This window comes from Oncorhynchus clarkii, chromosome 30, assembly GCF_045791955.1.
Source record: "Oncorhynchus clarkii lewisi isolate Uvic-CL-2024 chromosome 30, UVic_Ocla_1.0, whole genome shotgun sequence".
Classification (NCBI taxonomy): Eukaryota; Metazoa; Chordata; class Actinopteri; order Salmoniformes; family Salmonidae; genus Oncorhynchus; species Oncorhynchus clarkii.
Window position 1 is genome coordinate 28,464,811 of NC_092176.1, and position 15,524 is coordinate 28,480,334.

Here is a 15,524-nt window from a genome sequence, read left to right on the forward strand (position 1 = left end):
TTTTCTGGTCTGGTAGAGTCTAACCATTTTACACGTGTAGCCACAGCTCCACGCTTTCTGGTCTCGTAGTTTTAAAGCATTTTACACGCCAATAGCAACCCAGCAATGTACAGGTCTAATGTAAATTTGTTTGGAGTCCTTTTATAAACACTCCACTGCCTACAATGGAAAAAGGGGTGTTCCATCCTTATGGCATAATGTCTGTGGACATGTGGGCGTGGTTAATGACTGGGTAAAACATTACATGAAAACAATCTAATTTAGAAGGCTAAATTCACATTTCATCTTCTCACAGAGTTTTATATTTAATCATATAAGTTTAAAACATTTAGATGTAACTGTAACATACACTGCTCAAAAAAATAAAGGGAACACTAAAATAACACATCCTAGATCTGAATGAATGAAATATTCGTATTAAATACTTTTTTCTTTACATAGTTGAATGTGCTGCCAACAAAATCACACAAATGATAAATGGAAATCAAATTTATCAACTCATGGAGGTCTGGATTTGGAGTCACACTCAAAATTAAAGTGGAAAACCACACTACAGGCTGATCCAACTTTGATGTAATGTCCTTAAAACAAGTCAAAACGAGGCTCAGTAGTGTGTGTGGCCTCCACGTGCCTCCACGTGCCTGTATGATCTCCTCCCAGACCTGGACTAAAGCATCCGCCAACTCCTGGACAGTCTGTGGTGAAACGTGGCGTTGGTGGATGGCGCGAGACATGATGTCCCAGATGTGCTCAATTGGATTCAGGTCAGGGGAACGGGCGTGCCAGTCCATAGCATCAATGCCTTCCTGTTGCAGGAACTGCTGACACACTCCAGCCACATGAGGTCTAGCATTGTCTTGCATTAGGAGGAACCCAGGGCCAACCGTACCAGCATATGGTCTCACAAGGGGTCTGAGGATCTCATCTCGGTACCTAATGGCAGTCAGGCTACCTCTGGCGACCAAAGAAATGCCAACCCACACCATGACTGACCCACCGCCAAACCGGTCATGCTGGAGGATGTTGCAGGCAGCAGAACATTCTCCAAGGCGTCTCCAGACTCACTCTAGAGTGAAAGCACCGACAGCATTCAAAAGTGACCAAAACATCAGCCAGGAAGCATAGGAACTGAGAAGTGGTCTGTGGTTACCACCTGCAGAACCACTCCTTTATTGGGGGTGTCTTGCTAATTGCCTATAATTTCCACCTGCTGTCTATTCCATTTGCACAACAGCATGTGAAATTTATTGTCAATCAGTGTTGCTTCCTAAGTGGACAGTTTGATTTCACAGAAGTGTGATTGACTTGGAGTTACATTGTGTTTAAGTATTCCCTTTATTTTTTTGAGCAGTGTATATATTCTGAAAGCTCTTAAGGGGGGGGGGTCTGGCTATTTGTTCACATACAAATCAAAGTTTATTTGTCACGTGTGCCAAATTCAACAGGTGTACAGTGAAATGATTACTTACAGGCTCTAACCAATAGTGCAAAAAAGGTATTAGGTGAACAATAGGTAAGTAAAGAAATAAAAACAGTAAAAAGACAGTGAAAAACAGTAGCGAGGCTACATACAGACACCGGTTAGTCAGGCTGATTGTAGTGGTATGTACATGTAGATATGGTTAAAGTGACTATGCATATGATGAACAGAGAGTAGCAGTAGCGTAAAGAGGGGTTGGGAGGGGGCACACAATGCAAATAGTCCGGGTAGCCATTTGATTACCTGTTCATGAGTCCTAGACTTGGCACTCCGGTACAGCTTGCCATGCAGTAGTAGAGAGAACAGTCTATGACGGGGGTGGCTGGGTTCTGACAATTTTTTGGGCCTTCCTCTGACACTTCCTGGTGTAGAGGTCCTGGATGGCAGGCAGCTTAGCCCCAGTGATGTACTGGGCCGTACGCACTACCCTCTGTAGTGCCTTGCGGTCGGAGTCCGAGCAATTGCCATACCAAGCAGTGATGCAACCATGCTCTCAATGCTGCAGCTGTATCCTTTTGAGGATCTCAGGACCCATGCCAAATATTTTTAGTTTCCTGAGGGGAAATAGGCTTTGTCGTGCCCTCTTCACGACTGTCTTGGTGTGTTTAGACCATTCTAGTTGGTTGGTGATGTGGACACCAAGGAACTTGAAGCTCTCAATCTGCTCCTACACCCCGTTGATGAGAATGGGGGCGTACTCTGTCCTCCCTTTTCTGTAGTCCACAATCATCTTAGCCAAATACATTTAAACTCAGTTTTTCACAATTATTGACATTTAATCCTAGTGAAAATCCCCTGTCTTAGGTCAGTTAGGATCCCCACTTTATTTTAAGAATGTTAAATGTCAGAATAATAGTATAGAGTGATTTATTTCAGATTTCATTTCTATCATCACATTCCCAGTGGGTCAGAAGTTTACATACACTCAATTAGTATTTGGTAGCATTGCTTTTAAATTGTTGAACTTGGATCAAACATTTCTGCTAGCCTTCCACAAGCTTCCCACAATAAATTGGGTGGATTTTGGCCCATTCCTCCTGACAGAGCTGGTGTAACTGAATCAGGTTTGTAGGCCTCCTTGCTCGCACATGCTTTTACAGTTCTGCCCACAATATTCTATAGGATTGAGGTCAGGGCTTTGTGATGGCCACTCCAATATCTTGACTTTGTTGTCCGTAAGCCATTTTGCCACAACTTTGGAAGTATGCTTGGGGTCATTGTCCATTTGAAAGTCCCATTTGTGACCAAGCTTTAACTTTGTGACTGATGTCTTGAGATGTTGCTTCAATATATCCACATAATTTCCCTCCCTCATGATGCCATCTATTTTGTGAAGTACACCAGTCCCTCCTGCAGCAAAGCACCCCCACAACATGATGCTGCCACCCCCGTGCTTCAAAGTTGTGATGGTGTTCTTTGGCTTGCTAGCCTCCCCCTTTTCCCTCCAAACATAACAATGGTCATTATGGCCAAACAGTTCTATTCTTGTTTCATCAGTCCAGAGGACATTTCTCCAAAAAGTACGATCTTTGTCTCCATGTGCAGTTGCAAACCGTAGTCTGGCTTTTTTAACGGTGGTTTTGGAGCAGTGGCTTCTTCCTTGCTGAGCGGCCTTTCAGGTTATGTCGATATAGGACTCGTGTTACTGTGGATATAGATACTCCAGCATCTTCACAAGGTCCTTTGCTGTTGTTCTGGGATTGATTTGCACTTTTCGCACCAAAGTATGTTCATCTCTAGGAGACAGAATGCATCTCCTTCCTGAGCGGTATGACGGCTGCGTGGTCCCATGGTGTTTATACTTGGTACTATTGTTTGTACAGATGAACGTGGTACCTTCAGGCATTTGGAAATTGTTCCCAAGGATGAACCAGACTTGTGGAGCACTACAAAAAAAAAATCTGGGGTCTTGGCTGATTTCTTTTGATTTCCCCATGATGTCAAGCAAAGAGGCACTGAGTTTGAAGGTAGGCCTTGAAATACATCCACAGGTACACCTCCAATTGACTCAAATTATATCAATATCAATTAGCCCATTAGAAGCTTCTAAAGCCATGACACCAATTTTCCAAGCTGTTTAAAGGCACAGTCAACTTAGTGTATGTAAACTTCTGACCCACTGGAATTGTGATACAGTGAATTATAAGTGAAATAATCTGTTTGTAAGCAATTGTTAGAAAAATGACTTGTCATGCACAAAGTAGATGTCCTAACCGACTTGCCAAAACTATAGTTTGTTAACAAGAAATTTGTGGTGTGGTTGAAAAATGAGTTTTAATGACTCCAACCTAAGTGTATGTAAACTTCCGACTTCAACTGTAGAACTGACAGAGATACTGTACATTCAGAGACTGAGGCCAGGACTACTATAATGAGTATTGCGGCAGTGTCTGGCCTTGGTTTCAGCTAGGGTAAGCATCCCTCTGCCTTTTTTATATGAGACACAAACCGACCAAATGTATTGTTTTGGCACTGTATTTCTATGCCTCTCCACTAGCTAATTGCACAATTGTGAACTATTGCAGAGTCAAACAATAGGCGCAGAGGGCTTTCCACCAAGGTAAAGTAAACATTTTGTTCAAGGATATCTGAAATAACAGATGAGTCAAAAAAAAATCAGCATGTGAAAAGACTTACAATCAGATGCAAATTCTCCAGAGATAGAACCCCCAAATAAACAAACACAGCTGGTGATTTTATTCACCTCCTGCATCCCCTCTGCATATCCAGGTCTCAGGCATTGCATTAGGGAATGATCTGATTGAATAAAAGTTGTTATTTTTTCTAATTCTAATTTACCCCACGGCCAGCTTTACCCCATGGCCATTATTCTTTCAACTGTCAATTTGTAAGCAGCAGCTGGTGTTTAAAGTATCGTCCAGACTTTCCTCAACCCTGAGGTACTGCGGCAGACGATTACATCTAAACAAAACACCCACAGACAATAAGACGATACATTGAGTTTCTCCACCAGTCCATACACACAAGGGGTTGGCAGGTAGCCTAGTGGTTAGAGTGTTGGGTCAGTAACCGAATGGTTCCTGGATCTAATCCCTAAGCTAAAAATCTACCGCTCAGCCCCTGAACAAGGCATTTAACCCACTGTTTCCCGGTAGGCCGTCATTGTAAATAAGAATTTGTTCTTAACTGACTTCCCTAGTTAAATAAAGGTTAAAACATATATTTTTTTAAGCTACAGCTCCTCTCTGTGCTAGCTAGTAGCCCAAAGTTTACCTGTGGCTTTCTGTTTGTCTAGTTGTCCTAGCTAGCACATCGATCTTAACACAGAGTTGTGTTAGACATCTCTGTCACATCTGTCACCGCAAGTCTCCTCGGATTGTCTGATGTCATCAGACTGCAGGCTTGTCGAGGTGACAAAGGGACAAGTTCCATTTCAACAAGGAAACAACATGCAGATGTCTCTACAGGAGAGTGAGTTAAAGAGACAGACAGAGAGAGATAGAAAAAGAGCGAAAAGAGAGAGAGAGACAGAGCGACAGAGAGAGAAGCCTACCTTTGGCTGTGATGGCAGGTTGCTCCCCCAGCAGCAGCTTTAGTCTCTTCGCGTGGATTTTGCCTTGGTAATGTGACTGTGCCACCACTGCTGAGGTGAAGGACATATTACACAGCGTGCAGCACTTGTTCTTGTCCACGTCTCCCTCCTCACTTCCCTGCAAAACACACACATACGCACAGGTTCAGACAACAAGGCTATCAGCAAAAATAGAGTAACCGAGAAAAAAATATCACTGTTTAAAGGAAGTAGATTCTATTTTTTCACTGGAAGCTGCGGGTCATTTTTTAGGGAGGGGGGGGGGGGAATCCCTCAAAGGTAATATTGTTCTAGATGTGACCCCCAAACCCATATGATTCATCACTGTGTGTGGTGTAGTGTACTCTGCGTGGGGGTGAACTATAACACAGCACCAGCAAATACTCCCCAAACCCTGTATGTTAGAGCCACATGGTGCTTAGGGGAAGCTGTACATTTAGCAGCACACCAGTAAGCTCCACACGACACAGTTCCCAGGGACAAGAGCAATCAACACTCCTCGTGGGCTTAATCATTTGGTTCTTGGTGGGATGCAAATGGAGGCATTTCAGAAGTTGTATGGAGTATAAGAAAGTGGGGAGTGATGGGATGGAGGACCTCTCCCTGAAACTGCATCTGTGCTGCCTCCCTGCCTGATGCAGAAACACATTATCCTGACAGAGAGAGAGAGAGTGAGCGAGCGAGCGATCACCTGGCTGCCAGACTGTGGGAGATGGATGCAGCCATTTCTACCAGGAAGCTATCCCACCAGGCGGCTTAAAGACAGGCTGATAGTCCAGAAGAAAAACGATCAAAACTTCAGACCCAAATCATTCTGATTTAAGTTCACTTTCTTGTGTTGTGAAGGTGCTATTACATTTTAAAGGTCTAACGCAGCAGTTTTTATCTTAATATTAAATCAGTTCTGGGTAAAAATTAAGTACCTATCTTCTTAGCAAAGAGCAATTTCTCAAGCAAGAATTTAGCTAGGACTGTCTGGTAGTGGTCTGAGTGGGGAGGGGAAAACTGAAAACTAGCTGTTATTGGCAGAGAGGTTTGGAACACTCTTTCTACTTGGTCAATTAAGTAATTGACCACCTGGTGATGTCACCAGGTAGCCCAAAACTCAATCCCACAACAACAGGATGAAATTCCAGGCAGATTATTATTCCAACCTCACTGTGTGGAAATGGACAGTCTACCAAACATTAGGAACACCTTCCTATTGAGTTGCACCTCCTCCCTCCCCCTGATGCTAGCCCATGTTGACTCCAATGCTTCTCACAGTTTTGCAGAGTTGGCTAGTTGTCCTTTTGGTGGTGGACCATTCTTGATACACGCTGAAAACTGTTGAGCGTGGAAAAACCCAGTAGCGTTGCAGTTCTTTACACAAACCTGCACTTACAGTACTACACTGTTCAAATGCACTTAAATGTTTTGTCGTACCCATTCACCCTCTGAATGGGACACAAACACAATGTCTCGAGGCTTAAAAATCCTTCTTTAATTAACTGGTCTCCTCCCCTTCAGCTAAACTCATTGAAGTGGATTTAACAAGTGACATCAATAAGGGGATCATAGAAAATACCATTTGTATTTCATTAACCTTTGACTATTGGATGTTCTTATAGGCACTTTAGTATTGCCAGTGTAACAGTATAGCTTCCGTACCTCTCCTCGCTCGAACCAGGAACACAATGACAACAGCCACCCTCGAAGCAGCGTTACCCATGCAGAGCAAGGGGAACAACCATTCCAAGTCTCAGTGACGTTTGAAAAGCTATTAGCGCGCACCCCACTAACTAGCTAGCCATTTCACATCGGTTACACCAGCCTAATCTCGGGAGTTGATAGGCTTGAAGTCATAAATAACTGCTGGCAAACAAACAAAAGTGCTGTTTGAATGAATGCTTACGAGCCTGCTGCTGCCTACCACCGCTCAGACTGCTCTATCAAATCATAGACTTAGTTATAACATGATAACAAGCAAATTATTAATATCGTCGAATCCGGAAACTATCATCTCGAAAACAAGACATTTATTCTTTCAGTGAAATACGGAACCGTTCCGTATTTTATCTAACAGATGGCATCCACATAAGTCTAAATATTCCTGTTACATTGCCCAACCTTCAATGTTATGTCATAATTACGTAAAATTCTGGCAAATTAGGCGGCCCAAACTGTTGCATATACACTGACACTGCGTGCAATGAACGCAAGAGAAGTGACACAATTTCACCTTGTTAATATTGCCTGCTAACCTGGATTTATTTTAGCTTTTAGCCATGTGAAGTTAACTAGTGATTATGATTGATTGATTGATAGTTTTTTATAAGATAAGTTTAAGTCCAAATCGTTGTCCAAAAATACTGATATCCAATTGTTATGAAAACTTGAAATCGGCCCTAATTAATCGGCCATTCCGATTAATCGGTCGACCTCTAGTATATATTGTATTTCATGCCATCTATTGCATCTTGCCTTTGCCGCACGGCCATATCTCATCCATATAATTATATATTCTTATTCCATCCCTTTACAATTGTGCATATAAGGTAGTTGTTGTGAATTTAATGGATTACTTGTTAGATACTACTGCACTGTTGGAACTAGAAGAACAAGCATTTCACTACACTCGCATTATTGCTAACCATATGTACAGTATATCACAAAAGTGAGTACACCCTTCACATTTTTGTAAATATTTGAGTATATCTTTTCATGTGACAACACTGAAGAAATGACACTTTGCTACAATGTAAAGTAGTGAGTGTACAGCTTGTATAACAGTGTAAATTTGCTGTCCCCACACAGCCATTAATGTCTAAACCGCTGGCAACAAAAGTAAGTACACACCTAAGTGAAAATGTCCAAATTGGGCCCAAAGTGTGGCCACCATCATTTTCCAGCACTGCCTTAAACCTCTTGGGCATGGAGTTCACCAGAGCTTCACAGGTTGCCACTGAAGTCCTCTTCTACTCCTCCATGACGACGTCACGGAGCTGGTGGATGTTCGAGACCTTGCACTCCTCCACCGTCCGTTTGAGGATGCCCCACAGATGCTCAATGGGGTTTAGGTCTGGAGACATGCTTGGCCAGTTCATCACCTTTACCCTCAGCTTCTTTAGCAAGGCAGTGGTCGTCTTGGAGGTGTGTTTGGTGTCGTTATCATGTTGAAATAATGCCCTGCGGCCCAGTCTCCGAAGGGAGGGGATCATGCTCTGCTTCAGTATGTCACAGTACATGTTGGCATTCATGGTTCCCTCAATGAACTGTAGCTCCCCAGTGCCGGCAGCACTCATGCAGCCCCAGACCATGACACTCCCACCACCATGCTTGACTGTAGGCAAGACACACTTGTCTTTGTACTCCTCACCTGGTTGCCGCCACACACGCTTGACACCATCTGTACCAAATAAGTTTCTTGGTCTCATCAGACCACAGGACATGGTTCCAGTAATCCATGTCCTTAGTCTGCTTGTCTTCAGCAAACTGTTTGCGGGCTTTCTTGTGCATCATCTTTAGAAGAGGCGACAGCCATGCAGACCAATTTGATGCAGTGTACGGCGTATGGTCTGAGCACTGACAGGCTGACCCCCCACCCCTTCAACCTCTGCAGCAATGCTGGCAGCACTCATACGTCTATTTCCCCAAAGACAACCTCTGGATATGACACTGAGCACGTGCACTCAACTTCTTTGGTCGACCATGGCGAGGCCTGTTCTGAGTGGAACCTGTCCAGTTAAACCGCTGTGGTCTTGGCCACCGTGCTGTAGCTCAGTTTCAGGGTCTTGGCAATCTTCTTATAGCCCAGGCCATCTTTATGTAGAGCAACAATTATTTTTTTTCAGATCCTCAGAGAGTTCTTTGCCATGAGGTGCCATGTTGAACTTCCAGTGACCAGTCAGTATGAGGGAGTGTGAGAGCGATGACACCAAATTTAACACACCTGCTCCCCATTCACACCTGAGACCTTGTAACACTAATGAGTCACATGACACCGGGAAGGGAAAATGGCTAATTGGGCCCAATTTGGACATGTTCACTTAGGGGTGTACTTACTTTTGTGGCCAGCGGTTTAGACATTAATGGCTGAGTGTTGTTATTTTGAGGGGACAGCAAATTTACACTGTTATACAAGCTGTACACTCACTACTTTACATTGTAGCAAAGTGTCATTTCTTCAGTGTTGTCACATGAAAAGTTATACTCAAATATTCACAAAAATGTGAGGGGTGTACTCACTTTTGTGATATACTGTATTTGACAAATAACATTTGATTTGATTATTTATGACCAGGGCTCTGCCATTTGGGATGCAGATGTAGCCTAGGCCGATGGTCTGCTATCTGGCTTCTCAGAGACAGACTCAGTGTTAGTCCAGAGCTGTCAATCTGGGCCAGATCTTTCCTTCCTGTCTGGATAGTGAGGGAGAGGAACAATGGCAGACTACTACTACTACCACTCCCACAGAGTGATTGCTGAGAGGAGAGCAGCTTGAGTGGAGAAAGAGAGAGGCCTGCCTGGATACTGCAATGTTAGTCACTCAACGACACACACTAGGGATGCACGGTTGACTCATAACCCGCAGTCCCTGTGGTTATATCCACAGGGCGGACAGGTTTAGGGTCATAAAATATTGTGTGGACGAAATATTGGGTGGCGGTCGGGTTCAATAAAGAGAAAAACAATACATAAAAAAAATGCATAAATGTATAATTCTTGTGAAATGTACATCTACAGTGCCTTCAGAAAGTATTCACATCCCAGTACTTTTTCCACATTATGTTGTGCTACAGACTGAATTTAAAATTGATTCAATTCAGATTTAGAGTCACTGATCTACACACAATATCCCATAATGTCAGTGGAATTTTGTTTGTAGAACAATGTTTACATTAATAAAAAATGAAAAGCTGAAATGTCTTGTGTCAATAAGTATCCAACCCCTTTGTTATGTTAGGCACATTTTTACTCCTGAACTTATTTAAGCTTAATAAATAACATAAGTTGCATGGACTCATTCCGTGTTAAATAATAACGTTTAGTATGATTTTTTTTAATGACTACCCATCTCTGTACTCCACACATAAAATTACTGTATCTGTAAGGTCCCTCTGTCGAGTACTGAATATCAAGCACAGATTCACCACAAAGACCAGAGAGGTTCTTTGATGCCTCTTAAAGAAGTTCACCGATTGGTAGAAGTGTAAGAAAAATGTTTAATTCAATAAGAGAATTAAATGTTGTTTTTTGCCATCATTGTAAGCCTGCCAAACACAATACGATACATTTATTAAACATAAGAATGAGTGTGAGTTGTCACAACCCGGCTAGTGGGAAGTGACAAAAAGCTCTCATAGGACCAGGGCACAAAAATGTATATAATAACAATCAATCATTTTGCTCTTTATTTAACCATCTTACATATAAAACCATATTTGTTAATCGAAAATTGTGAATTACTCAACACAGTGTCATGACGTTGGCCTCTGAGTACAGCGAGCACCATCCCTCGCTCTCTGCTTCTACAACCAGACTGCTGTGATCAGAGGTCATAAATTCCTCAGAAGACCCTGCCTCATGGCCACACAGTATTAGAGAGAGGGTAAACTTTCACAGAGGACAAAGGAAATTCTTCCACCTCACAGAACTTGAGGTATGAACAAATTTCATGTTCCAGAGAAAGTGTAAAAGATCGGTGAAGAATCCAGCTTCAAACTGGTGCGTTTGTCACAACTTAGGAAGCTCAAGAGAGACGGTGTGGCCACATTACCATAACGCTGTTTATATAATAGCCTCATGTATGAGATTTACATCTAATTGTTGTATAAGATGAATTAGTGAGTATGATACTGTTTGAATAATGGTGTAATATGATTGTGGACTGTTTAATGAAGAAAAATACAATTCCCAATTGGATTTGAACTAAATCAGAGGACCGCCGCTGAGCCCAGTTAGGGTCAGACATCCCGGGACAGTCCTTTTCTGCCATTCCCGAATAAAACCCAACTTTAAGAAATGATCAGCAGACCATGTTTTTCTCCATTAGGAGGGGGACAAAGGTTGTAGACCAAGCTTACCTCAATTACGAGATGGCTAAAGGTTGTAGAATCGTTTAACCATACCATGTGGTTAAACTCTTAGACTATCGATACTGACAGAATAAGAACAAGTCTTTGATACTAATTACTAGTCTGCAGCTAGGAATTCGGTATCATTGAACGTGAAGAACGACAACCGCCGAAACATCACTGCAATTTAAGACAATTGATGTATTGATGAATGTCACTTTGAACTATCCCCTCTAACCAAGACACAGAGAGAGAGAGAGAGGGAGAGAGACGGACAATTTCACCATCGATCAAGACGACACACTGAGCATAAATATATATATTGATTGCAATTGTTCCCGAATGAGTGAGCGTTCATGTGTAAGGGATTAGCATTTTAATTGTTATAATTAACTCTGTAGTGACTGCTTAGTCGACCCCCCCATTGCCCCTTTGTCTAACAAGCTGTCATGCCGGTTCAGCCCACTATGGCACATTCTATCATTTCATGTAACCATATTTACTGTTTGTTTATGCATTTCTGTGAATTACTTAGTTAGTAATAAATAAATGATTTAAGACAATTGATGTATGGATGACTCATAGTGAAGACTGGATTCGTGCAGATAACCAACAATTTACAACGTTTGGAATGAGACCTACGTGAGGTAAAATAAATAATTAATCAGAAGACTATTAATCAGATATGAAAATATCTGAAAGGTTATATTGGGAAATTATAACTTTGTAATCTGAATACTTTCCTTGGTGCCCCAACTTCCTAGTTATTTACAGTTACATGATTATTCAGTTTAATCGAGTAACTAATTACAGAGAATCTTTGATAAAAACGAAGTCTGCAGTTTAATGATAGTAAAGACACGACAACAGGTTAATGAGAAGGGTATGCTTGAAAGTATGCAAATAATAACCCAATAATGTTGCGTTGGGAGAGTCTCAGTCTTAAATAATTTTCCACACAGTCTGTGCCTGTATTTAGTTTTCATGCTAGTGAGGGCCGAGAATCCACTCTCACATAGGTACGTGGTTGCAAAGGGTCTTAACAGCGCGATTTGCCAAGGCAGGATACTCTGAGCACAATCCAGAAATCTGGCAGTGGCTTCTGATTAAATTACATTTCCACAGAACCGCATGTTGCAATTTCGATGAGGCTCTCTTGTTCAGATATCGGTAAGTGGACTGGAGGCAGGGCGTGAATGGGATAACGAGTCCAGTTGTTACCTGCGTAATGGTGCACCCAACTCACTCAGGTGCTTCGCTATATCACATTATTCGTAAGCTTGAGTTCATTTACACACAAAAAAACATACAATGATGGAAAGACTGTGTGTTGTCCATGTTAATGCAGACAGAGAAAAGCGGCAACTTCTTAATCAAAACCTACATTTTTGTCCCGCACATTGAATATAGTTGCGGAGAGTCTCTCAATTAAAAAAAAACGTGTCAATACTTTGCCCCTTGATAACCAGTGCACTTCTGTATGTTGTAAAAGCGTTACATGGTCGCTGCCCATATCATTGCAGAGTGCAGAAAATACATGAGAGTTCAGGGGCCTTGCTTTAACAAAGTTAACAATTTTCACTGCTACGTTTGGCTACATATGAAAGTGGAATTCCAGCGAGAGAGTAACGGTTAATGTGATTGGATATAATTATTTGACGTTGATGTTATTTCGCTGAACACTAGATGGTTTCATTTTATTTCTGGCAGTGAAACAAGGCTAGTCAAGCGAGAAGAAAACGTCACCCAAATGTATAGTCCCATGAAGGCCTGATTCATGCAGTCTCCTCTGAACAGTTGATGTTGAGATGTGTCTGTTACTTGAACTCTGAGAAGCATTTATTTGGGTTGCAATCTGAGGTGCAGTTAACTCTAATGAACTTATTCTCTGCAGCAGAGGTAACTCTGGGTCTTCCTTTCCTGTGGTGGTCCTCATGAGAGCCAGTTTCATCATAGCGCTTGACGGTTTTTGCGACTGCACTTGAAGAAACTTTCAAAGTTCTTGAAATTGTCTGGATTGACTGACCTTCATGTCTTAAAGTAATGACGGACTGTCGTTTCTCTTTGCTTATTTGACCTGTTCTTACCATGATATTGATTTGCTCTTTTACCAAATAGAGCGGTCTTCAGTATACCACCCCTACCTTGTCATAACACAACTGATTGGTTCAAACGCAAGACGGTAAGAAATTCCACAAATTAACTTTTAACAAGGCATACCTGTTAATTGAAATTATATTCCAGGTGACTTCCTCATGAAGATGGTTGAGGGAATACCAAGAGTTTGCAAAGCTGTAATCAAGGAAAAAGGACTACTTACTTTGAAGAATCTCAAATATAAAATCACTATAATATAACACGTTTTTGGTTACTACATGATTCTATATGTGTTATTTCATAGTTTTGATGTTGTTACTATTATTCTACAATGCTGAAAATGGTAAAAATAATGAAAAACCCTTGAATGAGTAGATGTGTCCAAACTTGACTGGTACTGTATATTATATAATTCATGGATTATGTTTTAAATTACTCACATAAGTGTGGTAAATGTGTACATTCAAAAATATATTTTTCAAAACAAGCTGTTCAGTTACTCTCTGCCCCTCAGTGAATGCCAGCTCTGCATCTGTGGGCGCATAGGTCAAGAGAACATTGCCTTGATTGTTTTACCAGCTATATGCCATGAGGGGGAACAGCTCCAATGAAATCGCAGGATTTTTATAGCATAAATTATAACAACACAAAGTAAATGGACCTTCCTGGGGTGCTCAAATGTGCATCTGTTCAGTACGAACTTCCGGGTCTGCTCTAGTCTCCTCCCAATGAGTCTCCCGCACCAGACAGCTTAATTCCCCAAGCGAGACTAGATCCCTTCTATAAGGTACAGATGGCACTAAAGAAAAAAACAACTTTGTAAATACCTTGCAAATAAATAATCCTAAAAAAGTAATGTGACCTCATAATAAACTAGCTAGAACCTTCTCATCACGGATCTGGTAGGACAATAAGCATGGCCAATTTTACTGTTTCGCCCAGTAGGTGACATGTGTGGACTAAAACAGCATAAAATCAGGTCTATCACAAAGCATAATCAAATGAATTAGCCAGCTACAGAAACTTTGAATCAAATCAAATTGTTTTGGACACAAACATCTATTTAGCCGGTGTTATTGTGGGTGTAGCAAAATGCTTATGTTCCTAGCTCAAACAGTGCAGTAATATCTAACAGTACATGTAAATCTAAAGTAAAATTAATGGAATTAACAAATATTAGGATGAGCAATAGTCTGGAATATAGTCCGGAATATAAATATACAGTTGAGGTCGGAAGATTACATTCACTTTAGCCAAATACATTTAAACTCAGTTTTTCACAATTCCTGACATTTAATCCTAGTAAAAATTCCCTGTCTTAGGTCAGTTAGGATGACCACTTTATTTTAACAATGTAAAATGTCAGAATAATAGTAGAGAATGATTTATTTCAGCTTTTATTTCTTTCATCACATTCCAAGTGGGTCAGAAGTTTACATACACTCAATTAGTATTTGGTAGCATTGCCTTTAATTGTTGAACTTGGGTCAAACGTTTTGGGCAGCCTTCCAGAAGCTTCCCATAATAAGTTGGGTCAATTTTGGCCCATTCCTCCTGACAGAGCTGGTGTAACCGAGTCAGGTTTGTAGGCCTCCTTGCTGGCACCTTTTCAGTTCTGCCCAAAATTTTTCTATAGGATTGAGGTCAGGGCTTTGTGATGGCCACTCCAATACCCTGACTTTGTTGTCCTTAAGCCATTTTGCCACAACTTTGGAAGTATGCTTGGAGTCATAGTCCATTTGGGAGACTCATTTGCAACTAAGCATTAACTTCCTGACTGTCTTGAGATGTTGTAAAATATATCCACATAATTGTCCTACCTCATGATGCCATCCATTTTGTGAAGTGCACCAGTCCCTCCTGCAGCAAAGCACCCCCACAACATGATGCTGCCAACCCCGTGCTTCACGGTTGGGATGGTGTTCTTCGGATTGCAAGCCTCCCCTTTTTCCTCCAAACATAGTGATGGCCATTACGGCCAAACAGTTCTATTTTTGTTTCATCAGACCAAAAAGTATGATCTTTGTCCCCATGTGCAGTTGCAAACCGTAGTCTGGCTTTTTTATGGTGGTTTTGAAGCAGTGGCTTCTTCCTTGCTGAGCGGCCTTTCAGGTTATGTCGATATAGGACTCGTTTAACTGTGGATATAGATACTTTTGTACCTGTTTCCTCCAGCATCTTCACAAGGTCCTTTGCTGTTGTTCTTTGATTGATTTGCACTTTTTGCACCAAAGTACATTCATCTCTAGGAGACAGAACGCGTCTTCTTCCTTAGCGGTGTGACGGCTGCGTGATCCCATGGTGTTAATACTTGCGTACTATTGTTTGTACAGATGAA

General features: G+C 41.6%; 1 protein-coding gene across 1 annotated transcript in view; it reads right to left on the reverse strand.

The window, feature by feature from the left end:
- The window catches only part of LOC139390037 (zinc finger matrin-type protein 4-like), a 161,483-nt gene that overhangs the window by 49,526 nt on the left and 96,433 nt on the right, over positions 1–15,524 (reverse strand). The window contains exon 4 of the mRNA XM_071137147.1: positions 4,995–5,151. Coding sequence (XP_070993248.1) covers positions 4,995–5,151 — 157 coding nt within the window. The remainder of the gene's footprint in view (positions 1–4,994; positions 5,152–15,524) is intronic.